The sequence below is a fragment of the Rhizopus delemar genome, genomic scaffold (assembly GCF_000149305.1).
Source record: "Rhizopus delemar RA 99-880 supercont3.9 genomic scaffold, whole genome shotgun sequence".
Taxonomy (NCBI): domain Eukaryota; kingdom Fungi; phylum Mucoromycota; class Mucoromycetes; order Mucorales; family Rhizopodaceae; genus Rhizopus; species Rhizopus delemar.
Genome location: NW_027137835.1, coordinates 2,153,847 through 2,171,908, shown reverse-complemented (window position 1 = coordinate 2,171,908; position 18,062 = coordinate 2,153,847). Strand labels below are relative to the sequence as shown.

General features: G+C 35.5%; 6 protein-coding genes across 6 annotated transcripts; 5 read left to right on the top strand and 1 right to left on the bottom strand.

Moving 5' to 3' along the window:
- Positions 1–1,994: 1,994 nt before the first annotated feature.
- On the top strand, positions 1,995–2,685 carry RO3G_11905 (calmodulin; the record flags this gene model as incomplete). Its single annotated transcript, XM_067666489.1, has 5 exons — positions 1,995–1,997; positions 2,084–2,236; positions 2,289–2,356; positions 2,409–2,622; positions 2,674–2,685. 5 exons carry the CDS (start codon positions 1,995–1,997, stop codon positions 2,683–2,685), a joined length of 450 nt encoding a protein of 149 aa, XP_067522590.1.
- Positions 2,686–4,337: 1,652 nt separating this feature from the next.
- On the top strand, positions 4,338–6,943 carry RO3G_11904 (uncharacterized protein; the record flags this gene model as incomplete). The annotated part of the gene is made up of 7 exons (XM_067666488.1): positions 4,338–4,468; positions 4,532–5,382; positions 5,492–5,645; positions 5,799–5,845; positions 5,923–6,325; positions 6,381–6,562; positions 6,615–6,943. The coding sequence occupies 7 exons, from the start codon at positions 4,338–4,340 to the stop codon at positions 6,941–6,943; spliced, it is 2,097 nt and encodes a 698-aa protein (XP_067522589.1).
- Positions 6,944–7,301: 358 nt separating this feature from the next.
- RO3G_11903 (uncharacterized protein) lies at positions 7,302–7,689 on the top strand (the record flags this gene model as incomplete). The annotated part of the gene is made up of 3 exons (XM_067666487.1): positions 7,302–7,352; positions 7,403–7,481; positions 7,643–7,689. The coding sequence occupies 3 exons, from the start codon at positions 7,302–7,304 to the stop codon at positions 7,687–7,689; spliced, it is 177 nt and encodes a 58-aa protein (XP_067522588.1).
- A 384-nt stretch (positions 7,690–8,073) lies between these two features.
- On the top strand, positions 8,074–10,182 carry RO3G_11902 (uncharacterized protein; the record flags this gene model as incomplete). The annotated part of the gene is made up of 8 exons (XM_067666486.1): positions 8,074–8,175; positions 8,318–8,442; positions 8,494–8,653; positions 8,706–8,819; positions 8,865–9,471; positions 9,511–9,643; positions 9,694–10,023; positions 10,077–10,182. The coding sequence occupies 8 exons, from the start codon at positions 8,074–8,076 to the stop codon at positions 10,180–10,182; spliced, it is 1,677 nt and encodes a 558-aa protein (XP_067522587.1).
- A 1,827-nt stretch (positions 10,183–12,009) lies between these two features.
- On the top strand, positions 12,010–14,967 carry RO3G_11901 (plasma-membrane proton-efflux P-type ATPase; the record flags this gene model as incomplete). Its single annotated transcript, XM_067666485.1, has 3 exons — positions 12,010–12,137; positions 12,190–12,619; positions 12,673–14,967. 3 exons carry the CDS (start codon positions 12,010–12,012, stop codon positions 14,965–14,967), a joined length of 2,853 nt encoding a protein of 950 aa, XP_067522586.1.
- Positions 14,968–15,279: 312 nt separating this feature from the next.
- Positions 15,280–17,923, bottom strand: RO3G_11900 (chitin synthase 1; the record flags this gene model as incomplete). Its single annotated transcript, XM_067666484.1, has 5 exons — positions 15,280–15,401; positions 15,590–16,916; positions 16,986–17,234; positions 17,287–17,507; positions 17,560–17,923. The coding sequence occupies 5 exons, from the start codon at positions 17,921–17,923 to the stop codon at positions 15,280–15,282; spliced, it is 2,283 nt and encodes a 760-aa protein (XP_067522585.1).
- Between the last annotated feature and the right edge of the window lie 139 nt (positions 17,924–18,062).

Genomic DNA, 18,062 nt, shown 5'->3' with positions numbered 1-18,062 from the left:
TGAGAGTTGTAGCCTTTGCTGAATGCTCATTACATTTTAAAACTACATAACCTAATAAAAAGAATATTAATGTCATATCACAGTTTAGTCTATATAAACCTTGAAATAAATGGCCAGGACCAAATACTCGAGAATTTCCAATTTCCCATCCAAATCCAGGTAAAAGCTCAATATGTATGGAAGAAGCAATAGGTCGAGTATCTTTCTTTTTAAACATAGTAAATAAAAATACTTAATAAAAGAAAGAACAAGATCAAATTAATTATCTCCCCTCCCCCTCTTTAATCGCAGCGTTTCACATCATACGCAATCCCCCCCAACATTTTCGTCTGCTTTCCTAATTTATCATAATACAGACAAACAGTCCACTTATTATTGCTAAATTCAGCTTGATGATGATGTGAAAGAATCTGGTGGTTCATTCGATATTATTATTATATTTTAGTTAAATAGATAATACAAAATACAAATATTTAGGCCTTTACAAACAATATTGCTTAATTGGATACAATAACTGAATGATAGAGCAATAAAAAAGAGTATATTCGATCTACAGTGCTTTATGCTCATTAAACAGCTACACAATCTTTATTTTCGTGCTTGTCTAGAAGGAACCACAAATAGACAGCAAGTATCTTTTAAAGTAGATCTATGGATGTCATTATACTAAGAAAACTAAACCGAATACTAAAAACGATTTGTCTTGACTAGGTAATTACTAGTATTAATTGAAAATGCCAACTTAAATAAGTACAAGTTTTACCTCATGTACTCTTCAATCCATTTGATCCTTTCCTAGCTTCTTCTTTCCAATTCTTTTGATAACTCAAAGTTTCTCTCGATGTACCACCGTTCAGTTTCTTGAATTCATTCCTTTCTCTTACCTCTGCCTAAAATGGGTTTTCACCTCACAAACTCTCTGCTCTGTTCACCAGATTTTGTACTGCCTCTGATATCATCATATTTGCTCATCTCCCTTTTCACATTGGCATAAATAGAGTAGTAAAAATCATTGGGCTTCACCATGACTGCAGATTTACTAAGATTGAAAAATATTGATCTTATTGGTCAATCCAATAAAGTCTGCAGCTTTACTGCAAAGTTCAGCAATTACTGCAGACCCTTTCGCGGTCTTATAATTCCAAAAGGGCTTTTGTTCCTTTTATAAATAATTACTTTGATAAAATATCTTTGCTTTTTTGCCAAAGTTATATAAGCATTTTGCTTTACCAAAGAGCTTTTGTAAAGTAGCCAAGTTAGGATATAATACTAGCAATTACAGAGTGGACTTTGCAGGATGTCAATTTTCATTGTGAAACAGATTTAATAATTTGTCATGCTAGCTTATGTAATACTAGCCATTTATGATAAAAGTCTCAATCAATAAAGGAGAGAAAAACAACATAAAGAATAAGACTTGACTGAGCTGTATTTTCTCCTATTTCCTAGTTGGTTAGAGCAAATCAATTTTAATTCTGTTTATAAAATATTGATTCACAGGCAATTGTTTATGATGCACGCTTATATTGTTGAGTAAACCATTCTCGTTAGCTATATTAAACAAGTTAAATTACTTGCATCGTTCTTTTCATTTCAAAAATTTAACAAAAATTACATTGTCTTCTTTACGACATACAATATCACATTTTGGCTACCGTCTTGGCTTATATTGTCATGTAATCACGAGTACAAATGACTGTATGTTTGTTTCCTTTACATGATAGCTCTTTCTCTCTCTTTAAAACCTTGCTTAAAACAGGTCAAGCCCTAGAAAAAAAAAGGTCTTGAATATTCTTTTCGAATTCCTGAATGATTAAATGGAGCCTTTTTTTTCTACACAGATCCTTTTTTCAGCGGCAATACGGTAACTATGAAAAGAGAATGATGTGTTGTGTAACATAAAATTTTTTCCCCCTTTTTTTTTTCATTCATTTCTTTTTTTTTTTTTTTTTTTTTATTACTATTTACTGATCACTAAAGTACATTTACTCATAATGGTAATATATTAAAAAAAAGAAAGAAAGAGAGTGATGGAAGACTATTACATGATCATTTAAAAATAATGCGGAATGGTTGAAAACAGGCTGATCAACTCACTGAAGAACAAATTGCAGAATTCCGTGAAGCTTTCAAACTATTTGACAAGGATGGTGATGGTGCCATTACAACAAAGGAACTCGGTACTGTCATGCGCTCTTTGAACTTGAATCCTACCGAAGCAGAGCTTCAAGATATGGTAATAATTTCTTTACTGTTCACAATAAAATAGAGTCTTATTTGCTTTATAGATCAATGAAATTGACAGTGATGGTAACGGTCGTGTTGATTTTAGTGAATTCTTGGCCATGTTAGCAAGGTAAAAGATGACATGTATTCTTTGATATGATCTAGCTTGACAATACCCTTAGAAAACTTAAAGATACAGATTCTCAAGAAGAGATTCAAGAAGCTTTCAAAGTGTTCGATAAAGATGGCAATGGATACATTTCTGCAGCCGAATTACGCCATGTGATGACTTCTCTTGGTGAAAAATTAACAGAAGAAGAAGTAGATGAAATGATCCGTGAAGCTGACGTAGATGGCGACGGACAAATCAATTATGAAGAATTCGTAAAAATGATGGTAAGTAGCTTAACTATTGAGGAACATACTTTATTTACTTTTTTCTTGTAGATGTCTAAATAATAAAGCAAACATTTCTTTTTTTTTATTAACTTTTAAATACAAAACTAGTTTCTTTGTTACATTAGTTGAATGAAATAGAAAAATGGTTTTGGTATAATGAAAATTTATTTTACAGAAATATATAAAGGATGCTATTGTCATTTCCTTTGTTTGAATATAAAGTAGTAAAAGAGCAGAAAATGTAAAAGAATTTCTGCATTGTGCTATTTTTGTGTGTTACCTTTTCGTCTAATGTTGATAAGCCTTAATATAACAACAACTTTTGTTTTCATAGTAAAAAGATGTTACCATTCAGCTCTTTACAAAAATACATTTATGATTATAATAAACATAGTGAAATTATTTAAATTATGAATAAAGATATTTCAAATGAATCAAAACCTTCTTGGTTTATAGACATTATCCATACAAACATTGACGCGATCAATAAGTTCTAACAAGCATAGTTATAATGCAATACAATAGTCAACATGGTGATAAATGCATTATGTACGTCTACATCAAGTTGCTATTGTTCATATAAGCATCTCAATTACCTTATTCATAGTCAGCAAGCGTTTTTGGCCAACCTAGATTTAACTAAACAAACAGCCCTGTCCTCACAACTGAATTAATTTGTTCGTTGTACTTACTTTTTGTCTTTGAGATACGCTAGTAAAACAGGGCATATCTCGCTAGTCATCCAATACATAGCTTTTACTTACAGCATCATACCTAGATAAGATATCTACTTAGGTTGTCTAGTTTGTAATGTGATGGTTATAATCGATAACAATTTCAAATAATATATGTCAACACTTTGGTTGTCATTATTGTACTCTTCATCAAAGCAAAGCATTTTATATAAAAAATAATCCCAAACTTTTAAATCTTTTAAAAAGGTTTTATTTTTCAATCTTAAAAAAATCAAGGAATAAATAACTAAAAGATTATCCTTTCTATCAACAAGACTAAAGAATAGCCTCTATAGAATATATTCATGTATAATTGGTTTTTTAATATGCAAATTCTTTTACAACATGACTTGTACTTCAACTGAAAGAACAATAATAAGAATAAACTTGATCAACACACTACAAGAATGCGTAAATCTTACTATAAATCATTGTTATAGTGCTTTGAAAATGCCTATAGGAAACAAACTAACAGAAAACAAATGGTCCATCTCTTTCACAATTCAGGACCTCTGTGACTTTGGATTGCTGATTGGCTAATTATTTTTTTTATTTTGAATCATGTGAGAGCACACACAACAATCAAATTATACTTTCTTTTTATTTTTTTATGCCATGTCACATTTATCAGAAGAAGAGCAAAAGCGACGACTTTTAATTGACTCTATACCAGAAGTAGATATTATCGATAGCTCAAAAGAAAACATTAAACCACGTCGTCAAGGACGTCATGCCGCAGCACTTATTCTAGATCCTGTAGAAAGAGAACGAGAACTGCAAATTGGCGAAGCTAAATTTCAAAAGAAATTAGCCATGTTGGACGAAGAGGATGATCCTTTAGCCATTTATCTTGATTATATAAATTGGACTATTGAAATGTATCCCTTTAATGATATCCAACTACTTGGTTTATTAAAAGACGCGACATCTCGGTTTGTGAATGAAATTCGATATAGACACGATCCCCGCTATTTAAAAATGTGGTTAGAGTATGCTAGCCTTGTCAACGATCCAGGAGATATATATAGTTATTTGATGAGTAAAGGTATTGGACAAACACTGGCTTTATTTTATGAAGAATATGCCAATTGTCTTGAGGAAAATCAAAAGTAAAAGTAACAAAAATGGTTTTATACAAAAAAATGATTTACTTGTACTAAATAAACTTGTAGATATAAAGAAGTAATAAGAGTATATGAACAAGGTATAGAACAACACGCAGAACCTATCAAAAGATTAGAAAGAAGTTATAACGTGTTTAAGAAGAGAATGGAAGCCAGACAGACACAAGGAACACCAAGGGAGCGTGAACGAGAGGCCAGGATACAAATGGATGCACTTAGGGCAACAGGTCATCGTACAATGCTTGGAGAGAAATTTGATAGTCGATCCAGAGTCTCGTTACATCCTAATCAATTCGCATCTATTCAACAACAATCTGGAAGCAGCAGTAGTAGCAACAGCAGTTTTAGAGCACGTCGTACAGATCTATTTGGTAATAGCAGCGGAGGAGAATCCAATTTACCAGCAGGACCTAGCTTTCAAGTATATACCGACACATCATCATCCCTTGACCAAATACCAACTACAAGTCTATCTACACCATTACCATCCCTTGGTCTTTCTGCTTCACAGGGCATCGAAAATGAAAGGATCAAGGAAAAATTTGCAGGTGCTACTCTACCACAAGCAGATCCTGTGATAATACGACCCATCACAAAATTTCAAGTGTATCAAGATGAAGCTGACAGCGAATCGACAATTCATAAAAAGAAGGAGGCAATAAAGCCATTACTGCATGTCTCTGATGGATCAGAGTCCAGCTTATCTCGTATTCGACGATATCCTATTTTATCCGACGACGACAGCACCACACAATCAATAAAAATTCATAAAAAGGCAAAACCAGAAGATAGGACGTATGAAAAGCTTGTACGTAGATTTACAAAAAATGGTAGTGATTATGTTCGAACGACAGATTCAAAAGAAAAGAGTGAATATATTTGTATTTTAAATACATTTAGTAAAGATGAGAGTATTGAAGAATGCAGATACATGTATGTGAACAAGAATAAAAAGAAAGGTTTGTATAACGTATTTTGCTATGACTTGTAACTCATTTTTTTTTATAGCTCGTGTACATAGATTTGAGCCTATTATGAAGGAAGAGTACACTGAAGAATCTTTGGCTGCTATGAAGTCAATTAATGCTATTCTTTATACAGAAAAGACAGAGGATGAAGATGAAATTGAAAAGGATTTAACTTGGACAAGGGACATTCAACAGTTTAAATCTATAAAAAGAGCACCAGCAAGGGAGAATGATGAATAAAATGCATAATAAAGTCACACATTTTCTTTTTCTTTTTTTTTCCCCCTATTCTCATACATGGACGATATTTATCAATATGCTGCTATTTCCAATAACAATAATACTAGTGAAGAAGAAGATGTTATTTTAAATGCATTTAGTAATATGAGTTGGGGTAAAAAATGGACAAGTTTAGTAAACACAGTTAAAAAGCAGGTACAAGGATAAAAATCATTTTACATTCTTGTAAAGCTTACGATTCTTCAAAGAGTGAGGCATTTGTGGAGGAAACAAAAAATGATTTCAAGGAGTTTGTTCAGGTTTTAGCAGAGGATACTGAAATGGAACAAAGCGATAGCAGTACAGAAGATATGAGAGAGAGTTTAGATAGTATTAACACTTTGAGTTTTTCAAGTTTAAAAGACGGATTATTAAAAGCTCTTGAACAACAAATACCAAATCAAGTTCAATCGGTTCGACTACCTGAAAATATGAATTTAAGTCAGCTAAAGGAAGGATTATCAAAAGGAACGCGCTCAGCAGAACATTATCTTCAGATGTTTGGAACAGAAGTCATTTTGGCTTTAAAGAATACAGTGACTGTGATTGCTCCTGAAGAGCAAGAACAAGTAGCAGCCAACCATCCACGTATTTTGTATATATAAAAGAGAAAATGCTAAACTAGACAAACTTACACATTAGAATAATAGTGCAACGCGTAAAGAAGCATTACTGGCTAAAATGCAAATAAATGAAGACACTTACCTTAAAGAACCTGAAATAGAAGAAGCAAAAATATTCAATGATAATTTCAGAATTGATGATCAGACAGAAAGAATTGCTGAGCTACTAAACACTTATCCAGAGTTAAGAGAAATGATGAATAGGTTAGGTAAGCATATACTATTGAGCGAAACATGTTTGCTTCATTGAGAAATATACAGTTCCTGTGCAAGTGAGCTATCCGCTATTTTGGCAAAGATATTTTTACCAGACATATAAGATTGATCAAGACGAACAAAAGCGACAATTGATTGTTCAAGGCGTGAAGGATGAGCAAGAGGATGAAAACGAATTTAAATGGGACTCAGACGATGAAGAAAATATTACAGTCAAGGAAGAGGATAATAAAACAAATTCAGAAGATACTGATTTCAGCCATCTATCGGAGCCTTCTTCCTCTCCACAGCAGCAAACAACGGAAGACGAGTGGGTAAAGACAGAAAAAAAGAAGGAAAAGACAGATGATGAGGATGACAGTGACTGGGAATAATAGCTACAACTCTTCTTTTGTGTACATAATAATAAATACTACGTACTTTACTATACTCTTTATCCGTAAGCAAGAAAAAACTGTATCGCACCAGGATATCTTTTGTTCTTTTTGGATAAACTACAGTCTTGAATTTTTTTATTGTTTCATATTCTATATTATTTAAAATGCAAACTTTCTTTAAATTAATGACTTTATAGAAAGGGGCTGTAAGGATATTGATGAAATAAAAGCAATCCGTCAGTAACTCACTTGCACATTCTAACCCCGATTCTTGTTTAAATAAACAGTCAAATTGTTTTTTTTAAAGTCGTTGGAAGACCAGTAAAAAAAAAAGTTCTGTTCCTTGCCAGACACAATGTCAAATACAACAGCATTTGTTCGTGACAATTTTGATTCGATCTCTGAGGTAATGCTAATGAAAACTATTAATATTAGCGACACTTAAATTTGCATTAGGGCTGTTTCCTTGTCATGCCTAGTAAGAAGAGAAAACTTGATCACGAAAAGCCAAATAAAAAGAAGATCAAGACAAAAGGTAAGGAGCAAACGATGGTTTCCCTCAAGTGTCTAACACATCATTCTATCTTCAGAAGTAAAACTAACACACCGTAGCGAAAGTGACAACTCGAGTATATCACATAATGGTTTTCAGCAACTGTTTGATGGAAATGAGCCTGAAGATACCTTATTATATAGAAAAAGGTCTTTTTATGAAGCATGGACCAAGATTGATAAAATTATGAATGTAATTCACTGACATTTTATAAATCAAAGGCAACTTATACTATATATTTGTAGGATGTATTAGTAGACATGAATCAAAAAACGTATAGCAGTATTAGACAGTTTGTAGATAAAGCACACGATATAAAAGAAGGGTATAAAAACGTAATTCAGCATGATATCAAATCTAAACAATCAATAGAATGATATGCTTGCCCTTTCATGAAATTCCTACGGCGCTTGTGTTTGCAGGTATCAATACACCCGATCACGCTGCACAATTTGCACATATTGCCTCAGATCTGAAACAGCCTTTATCAGAAACAAATGAACGCAAAAGGAAAAACTTTGTTTCATTTTTACAAGCAAAGGATTGTTCAAATATAAAAAATATGATAAAGACAATGATTGAACGTTTTTTGGAAAACACAAACGAGGTAGTGGATCAAACAGAAAGAGAAGAAGAGGACGATAACGAGGATGACGATATCATTCGTACTGCACAGGTAAAAAGTTGTAGAGAAAAAGAGAGAGAGAAAAGTCTCTTATTGAGTTTATACGTTAAAGCCACCGACAGTAACATCATCATCTTATCAAATTGGAAAAACAAACATGAAAGAGAGTAAAGCGCTTCCATATGACATGCAGCTATTAGAAGGATGGTACAAACATCACAGTTCAAGTGATACATTGAAGTCTAATCTTGTTGTTATCTTGCAAGATTTCGAAGCATTTGAACCTAATGTTCTTCAAGACTTTTTTACTATTTGCAGGTAACCATGAATAATGAATGTTGATAATAGTATAATGACTTTTTTAAATAGTGAATACCAAATGAGTTTGCCTATTGTGTGTATTGTGGGTATTGCTACCTCAACAGAAATACTTCATCAATCTTTATCAAAATCCACTATTGGTTTACTAAGAATAGAAAGATTCAAGCTGGAAAATAGTGAGGTTTGGTTTAACAGAGTGATTGAAAAAGTAAATTTGAACAAGTTTCCAGTGATGCCACATGTCTTACTTTTGGTCATAGATATTTCTTGATACCACAACCACACTAAAATTCGGACCCCGTCCTTACAAGTTTTTATTGGATCACTTTTATTTGTATGATTTCTCTATCACTAAAGTATCTGCAAGCTTAAAGGTAAAGGGTTGAAGATTTAGAACTTTGTACATAACAATTGTATAGTACGCATTGATACATTATTTCTATGGAAACCCATTATCTATACTCTTACCGCTACTTGAGTTGGATAGGCAAAAGATGGAAGAAAAGTTAAAGGAACAGTTTGAAAAGAGAATGATAACGATAGATCATATAAACTCTATTCGTATGCTCCCCTCATTTAAAGCATATGTTGAATCATTAGCTACTACAAAACCCAAAAAGGCATTATCACTACTTGAAGACGATGAAAAATTGATAAAACAAGAAGTACCTCGTCTTTTAACACACATAAAACAATATCAAACTGGGTTTACACTGGGTATTCATCTTATTCAACTACTTCAAGCACAGTTTCCTTCTTTTAGTAGCATGAGAAAATCAAAGCGGATGATATTTTTAGAAGCTTTAGAAGCAAAAGAAGGAGGATTTGCAGCACAAAGCCAATTAGTCAAGGTGCTGGTGAGTTTGTTGAGAAAGATAGACGTGAATGGTATTAGCAAATTATTAAAAGAGATGCGTACATTATTTGAGCAAAAGAATTATACCAAAATCAATAAGGAAGCGCTCTCAAAACTAAATGAATGGGATACTCGGCTCTTACAACTCGAGAACTCAAAAGGAAATACCAGTAAAAAAAAGATGGAAGGCATGATACTATCCAATATAGAGAATGAACATGGTAGACATACAGTAACAGCACAAAAAGCACAAAATGAATCCATGGAATACATTAAAAAGCTAGGAACAGAAAAGTCTAAACTTGCAATTGAAATTGCAGATTGGTGTGATGAGTATCTGGGGTAAAGGATGAGAGACTATACTTTTAATAGTTAAATTAATCAACATTTAGTCATTGTTTGCAATCATTCACTCAAAAGCCACTGTATGAAACAGTGTATTACACAAGTGCCAGATTATTGGAGAAGTCGTTTGCTTCCCAACCCCGTGCCACGGTTCAGACTGGTCTTACACAACCTCGATATTACTTGAACTGTACTTGCTGTAAAAATGATAAAACAGATCAGCTATTGACCTCAGAACCCGATTCTTGTCTCTTGTATAAGCTTTACCTTGAATGTGGTCGTATGATTAATCTCTATGATTGGTTTGTTGCTTTTTCTTCCATCATTGAAAAGGAACAAAGAGCAAAAAATAAGCCATTGGAAGAAAATGAAGCACAGTAAGAATACGATTATTCATAAATGATTCACTTGCTCATATTTATTTATTTAGAGCAAGATTCATTCGTTCTGTAGCAGAACTTCAATTCTTGGGATTCATTAAACCAACACAAAGGAAAACTGATCATGTAATGAGATTAACTTGGTCAAATATCTAAGCAATAAAATCCACTTTCTCTTTCCACTTTTTTTGTTCAATGAGTGTACGTGTGTGGAACAATGACTATTTTAGGATACAAAGGGTGTCTGTTCCAAACTTTTGTACTATAAACCACCAAGCGTCTTTTTTACTGTATCTTGTAAAGACAATTTTATTTGCAAACATTTACCCGCTATTTTCCGTCTTTACAACTTATTTTAGCGTCCTTCTTGTTCTGTAATTGTTCGAGACTTTCTGCTCTTAATACAGCTTGTATGAAACAATTGAATAGAAAGAAATCAAAAGGAAAGATATCTTGATCTGTTCTAGTTTAAAACATGATCATCTTGGAAACAGTTTTGTTTGTTATTTTTAGTCGGCATTTATTTACAGTGCGGCAAATGAATATTGTTTGTTTGAATATCAATTTGTCGCTTTTTATAATACAAAATATACAAAAAAACGACAACTTCATTTTATCAAAACGACAATATTTATCTGCCGCACTGCACAAAAAAAAATATATAAAAAAAAAGTACACTAAAAATGAGCTCAGAAAACAAGACAGAAAGAGACAGAGGCAAAAAAAAATTTTTTTTTTTTCCCCTCTGCCCTTTCCCCCTTTTACTCGAATATAATTATTTCAATTGAGTCCAAAAAAAAAGGCAATAAAAAAGATCAAGACATCTCCTTCCATTACTCTGCAATACCTTTTTCTCTCTTTCAATCTTTTAATACCTTTGACTCGTGTTTCTTTTTTTATTAAAAAAGACACTCGTAAAGTCGGGTCCAGTTACGAGAAGAAAATGATTTTACCATTTATAGGAATATCTGACAGGTGCAAAATTGAAAACGGATATTTAAATAATTCCAAAGAACGCAACCGTGTGTCTTATAGCCATTTAAATAGATTATGAGATCATGGTTCACATGAACATGATACGCCATTAAGCAACTTGTTAAATAATAAAAGCCCAATGATAATTCATAATAAGGGGAGTAAGGTAGATAAGCAAAAAGAATACTTATTCTTGTACTTTTTTTTTTTTCGTTTTGTTTTATTTCGAAAAAGGTGGGAAAAATAACATCCTTTTTCAATCTCCACTTTACTTTTGATACAAAAAACGTTCATCCGAGGGAGCCGACTTATTTGTCTGAATTCAGCAAAAAAAGTGTACAAAACAGGTACAAGGAAGAAATTATTGGTAAAATCGAATATTTGTAAAGAGCAAATTATGCTATTTGAAGATAAGCCAATAAGAGTGATAAAAAAAAGCGATTAATCTTTTTTCCCTTCCTCTCTTGCTATCATGAACTATTGAGATGAATAAGCAAACATTAGCCCCTTCTTTTTTTTATGTACAATTGAATATCTATACACACACACACTACTCTCTTTTTCTTGATCTACAAAGTATTGTATGACGTCAAACAGAAGATATTATAGTAACACTTGATTCGGGAATGAAGATTTTTAGTGTGGAGCGGTACCACTAAAAAACTTTTGTATAGAAAATGTATTATAAAATAATTGAAACCGCCCTAAGTGTTTTATTTTAGTTGCTGTGAAATTTTTTCTTTCTGGCTCTAAAAGGGTTTTTAATTTTCCACTTCAAAAAAGATTTATCTCTAATTAGATCACCTTGCAAAAAAAAAAAAAAAAAAAAAAAAAAAACCCATATAAAAGAACGAATAAAATTACAAGACCTTTTTTCTTTTTTTTTCATAGCTTTTCGGCTCTTGCTTCCCATTTTTCTTATCCATAATTTTTTGACTCAATTCTTTGTCAACTAATTTAAACCACACTCTCTTTTAAGAAGCCCAAAAAGAAAAAAAGTTATCGATCATGGCTGAAGAGCAACACAAGGCCAAGATCACTGGTGATTTGCACCAACTCACTGTAGAAGATCTTTATGATAAGGATAAATATGATCTTTCTACTATGGAACAAGAAGATGTAATGCAAATCTTGCAGTATGTATTCATATGTGTGCAACTCGAATGATGTTATTAATTTTCACGATAGAACTCAACCTGATGGTTTGACAACTGAGGAAGTAAACAGACGTATAGAAAAGTTTGGTCGTAACAAGCTCGAAACAAAGGAAATCAACCCTATCCTTCAATTCTTGGGTTTCATGTGGAACCCTCTTTCTTGGGTTATGGAAGCTGCTGCTATCGTTGCTATTGCTCTCTCTAACGGTGAAGGCAAAGCTCCTGACTACCCTGATTTTATTGGTATCGTCCTCTTGTTGATTGCCAACGCTGTTATCGGTTTCTTGGAAGAACGTCAAGCTGGTAACGCTGTGAAGGCACTCATGGATTCGCTCGCTCCCGAATGTAAAGTCCGTCGTGATGGTGAATGGAAAACCCTTGAAGCTAGTGAACTCGTACCTGGTGATATCATCAACGTTAAACTTGGTGATGTTGTTCCTGCCGATGGTCGTTTGCTTCAAGTAAGCTTAAAATTTTTTACTAGCTATTTTTGTATACTTACAATTAATTCTAGGCTCATGGTGATGTCTCTATCGATCAAGCTGCTCTTACTGGTGAATCTTTACCCGTTGGTAAGGAAGCTGGTGATGAAGTTTTCTCTGGTTCTACTGTAAAGCAAGGTGAAGCTGAAGCTGTTGTCATTGGTACTGGTACCAACACCTTCTTTGGTCGCGCTGCTAAGCTTGTTGGTGAAGCTGGTGATGATGTTGGTCACTTGCAGAGTATCCTTGCAAAGATTGGTAACTTCTGTTTGATTACCATCACTCTCTTTTTGATCATTGTTATCATTGTTGAATATGCTCGTTTCCACTACAACTACAGACGTGGTATCGATAACATCCTTGTCTTGCTCATTGGTGGTATTCCCATTGCCATGCCTACCGTACTCTCCGTCACACTTGCTATTGGTGCAAAGCAACTCGCTGAGCACATGGCTATCGTTACTCGTATTACTGCTATTGAAGAAATGGCCGCCGTCACAATTTTATGCTCCGACAAGACGGGTACCCTTACCTTGAACAAATTGATCGTTGATAAGCCCACAATCAAGACCTACAGTGACGAGTACGACGGTGATGCTGTTATTCAATTATCCGCCTACGCCGCTCGTACCGAAAACCAAGATGCTATCGATTTCTGTATCGTAAACTCTTTACCCGAACCCGGTCTTGCCCGCAGTGGCATTACTGAATTAGAATTCAAGCCTTTCAACCCCGTTGTGAAGCGTACTGAAATTACTTACAAGAGTCAAGCTGATGGCAAGACTTACCGTGTTACCAAAGGTATGTCCCATACCGTTCTCGATCTCTGTACCCGTGACAAGACTGAGGCTACTATCAAGGCTCTCAATGATGATGTCGATGAATTCGCTCGTCGTGGTCTTCGTGCTCTTGCTGTTGCCATTGATGAAATTCCCTCTGGTGAAGTCGGTACTGAAGGCATCGGTTTCAAGCTCGTCGGTCTCTTACCCATCTACGATCCTCCTAGATCTGATACAAAGGACACTATTGACCGTGCCATTGCTTTGGGTGTCTCTGTCAAGATGATTACTGGTGATCAATTGGCTATCGCTAAAGAAACTGGTCGTCGTCTCGGTATGGGTGATAACATGTTCTTGTCTAAGGCCTTGAAGGACGGTCCTCCTGCTGGTTCGGGTTACACCGATGTTGATCAAATGGTTCTCCATGCTGACGGTTTTGCTGGTGTATACCCTGAACACAAGTACGAAATTGTTGAACGTCTTCAAGCTATGGGTTACATGGTTGCCATGACTGGTGATGGTGTTAACGATGCTCCTGCTCTTTCTAAGGCTAACGTCGGTGTTGCTGTTGATGATGCTTCCGATGCTGCTCGTTCTGCTGCTGATATTGTCTTGACCTCTCCTGGTCTTTCCGTCATTGTCGAAGCCATCATTGGTTCTCGTCAAATTTTCCAACGTATGCGTAACTACTCCATCTATACCTGTTCAGTCACCATTCGTATCGTCGTTGGTTTCTCTATTCTTATCTGGGCCTTCCAATTTGATTTCCCTCCCTTCATGGTTTTGATTATTGCCATGCTGAACGATGGTACAATCATGACGATTTCCAAGGACCGTGTCCGTCCCTCACCTTATCCTGATGCTTGGAATTTGCGTGAAATTTTCTCATACGCCATTGTCTACGGTCTTTACTTGACTGCTTCTACTGTTGGTCTCGTTGCTGTCTGTCTCAAGACTGACTTCTTCAACCGTAAGTTTGGTCTCGAACTCTTTACTGACGCCAACGATTACAAGCTCCACTCTATTGTCTACCTCCAAGTTTCCACCATCTCTCAAGGTTTGATTTTCATCACTCGTTCTCGTGGTTGGTTCTTTACCGAACGTCCCTCCATCTTGCTTGTTTGTTCTTTCATCATTGCTCAATTGGTCGCTACCTTCATTGCTGTCTATGCCAACTGGGGCTTTACTCAAATTGAAGGCTGTGGTTGGGGCTGGGCCGGTGTTGCCTGGGTCTGGAACTTTATCTGGTTTGCTCCTTTGGACCTTGTCAAGTTTGCCATGCAATACTTTTTCGAACCCAAGCAAAGTCACGATCCTGAAGAAGTCAAGGCCGCCGCTAGTCGTCGTGCCTCTGCCGTGTCTGGTACTTCCTCTGCTCGTTACTACGCTAACCGTACCCGTTCTCTCAAGTCCATGGAACGTCCTCAAAACTTTGCCAGCAAACTCATGGGTAAATCTGGAAAGAGAATGGATCCCAAGGAAATGCGTCGTTTGTCCTCTGTTCAAGCTAGCCATGCTGGTAAAGTCTTGAGTGGAAGCAAGGAATAATTTAAATATACACAAATTTTAGAGTTTATAATAAATGTAATTTTCTTATATAATATTTCCCATAAAAAGCTTGATTTTAATGTTTGTATCTAAATGTGTTTATTTTTTTATGCAATGTACAATCAAAACAAATTGGGAAAGAGGGAGGGAAATGGGGATGAATAAAATATTTTAAGCTAGTATGCTGTATTATTTTAACCTGTAAAGATTTTCATAAACAAATAGAGCACACATCCAACAAAACGAACGGCTGATAAACCAGCGACAGACCAAAGAATGAAACTAAGATAAAGCGTGGCACGCTTATCATAATCACCAAACCACTGCCATACTTCTTGACCATTTAAGATAATAGTCACCAGTAACAAGTTGGAAATGATCCAGCAAGTAACAAGCGTGGTTCTGAAAGACTTGTAATAATCTTCTTGCTTTGTCTTTGCATCACGTTTAGTAACCTCGGGTATAGGAGCCACCTTGAGTTCCATGCAGGCCTCTTCATATTGCTCGTTAAGATCTTTTTGTTCGGTGGGCAAGTCAACCTCAACTTCGTGAACACCGTCTTTGCCCTTTGACGATTTGACAACACCAAGATCGGTTGAGACAGTGTTATCACCTTTTGTACCCCAAGAGACGTCGTGGGTATTACAAAAGGCATAAATGTTAAGTACATTGGTATAACTTGGGGACATGAAGACGTAGGGCACCAGACTGGTGAAAATATGCCAGGGATCTAAAAAGAGACAACTAGAAACGAGGTACATAATGTAGGTCGAGCAGACAGAGATGATAACATCTCGGAATGTGCTTTGTTGAATCAAGGCCAAGAAACGAGCATCCGTACTTGACTCGGCGGTATCTACGGCAGAGATAACACCTGCGACTGTAATCCAAACTGTACAAAAGAGAATGTAACCCATTAAGATGGCAAAGAAAACAATGATCATGAAATAAGCCCATTTGTAACCTTGAGGACGATTACCCATGGCAATGATGAATTGAATGATAAGCAGTAAAACGTAGACATAATTGAGCACAGTATGAACTACACTAGCAGCACTTGTAGAGAAAGGTGGATTGGGTACGGATTCAATGGAGGTAGTCATGATATAGAAAACGAGATAAAAGTTACCAATGGCAAACCAAGAAAAGATAAGGTTATAAAGCTGGTAAAGATCTTCAAACATAAACATCAAACAACGCAAGATGTTGTGGTTGGAGCCCCAGACCTTCATCCAATGAACCAAGGCATAGATACCAGCAAAGAATGAACCATTGAGCCAACGACGACGTTGAGAGATAAATTCGGCTACTGTATCTGGCACGTCAGTTTCACCATAGGCGTTAGAACAGTAGTGCAGCACCCAGGCGGCTTCCTTCTTGGCAACAAGTTCATAACATAAAATACGATCTTCAGCAAGATACATGTTGGCTGTAAAAATATCAGCATCAGAGCCGTGCATTTTTTCACCCAAGAAATATTTTTCAAGGGGACCGTGGCCATGAATATCGTTTTGTAAAGCTGTATAACGGTAAGCAGAGAAGGCACCAGGCAAGACAGAAATGTGGCCAAAAACAGATTCTAATGGTTTATCTAAAATGTTGGACATTTTGTATTCAAAGTTTTGAGAAGCAACAAGAGGATTGAGTAGTAAGGAGCCACGAGGACCCAACATAGCCTTAATTTCGCCACATGCGCCAGCAACATTCTTATTGATATCAAAACATTTCCAAAGATGATACAGTGAACGACCACCTGGCTTTGTGCCTACATCAATCAATACACATACATTGGGCTTGATGAGGGGGCCGAATGCTTGAAAGAACCAACGATGAGAGTTAATCTTCTTTTGATTTTTTTCTTTAAGACAAAACAAGACTTGTACTGGCACAACTCCTTTTTCATCTCCCCTAAAGTTCATATCCGCGTCAATAGAAAGCTGAGTTGTATGCTACACAAAAAAAAGGAAGAATTCCTAAATTAGTTAACGCTCATCACGATCAGATTCTTTTTTTTTTACCTCATAAATATGTGCGGTTACAGGTTTGCCTTCAACCACGTTTTTAGCCATACCTTCTTGATAGACACCCATTGCAGCCAGAACTGACAATGTACGTGGATGAATCTTGGTACGACCGTCAGAGACAACACAAACCACAACCTTCTTCCAACCTTCAGGTCCCCATGTACTGGATCTATTACGACTACAAAGGTGAGTGACGTTCTTCATGACACCGTTCATTGTTCTACAGAACAAAACTTCATCTTCCTATATAAGTATTATAAGCTGACATCTCCCTTCAAGACGTATCTAGGCTTACATTATACATTGTTAACACGATGAATAATTCGGTCTCTCTTCCCAAAAGGTTTTGTCTCAATTTATAATTTTGCTTTTCAAAGTCTGCAGGATCACAGGTTGCTGCTGTATATCTCATATGAGTAAATTCATCTTTATCCTTTCTCTTGACTCTTTGCAAATATTTTGTTGGCACAGGATTGTCCAATACCAAGTTACCGCCTGTCAACTTAACCTTACGGACTAGAGAACATTTAAAAAGTCAGCAAATTAAGCAAACTATATTTTTGCTTACTTGTCTTGTATCTTCTTGTTTGTCTTCTAGGACCAATGCCTGTACCCATTTCAGGCCCACCCCCGATCATGTTTGACTTGTTATTTGTGAAGCGAACCCCGGCGCCATTACCATTATTCAAAGTAACGGAAGAAGCAGTAGATTCTGCATTCACTAAGAGTGGTCTTTGGACATCATTGGGTGTTGTAGGGTCATAAAATGGATTGGATTCATTAGGACTTGTAGGAAATGGGGGAGGGCTACTGTTATTGAATGGAACTTGTTGCATTGGGTATTCTTCGCCCCCATATCGGGGCCTTGAAGGTAGCCTTGCAGATGGTATTGGACCATTATTGTCGTTGTTATTATTATTATATGGATACATTGTGTTCCTTTTTTCTCTCTCTTTAAAATAAAAAAAGGAACGTTAGAATATAATGAAGAAAGAGAGAGAAGAGGAAAAGAGAAGAGAAGAGAGAAAGTGGGAAATCAAAAGTTTTGTTTAAATATAAAAAAAACGTTTT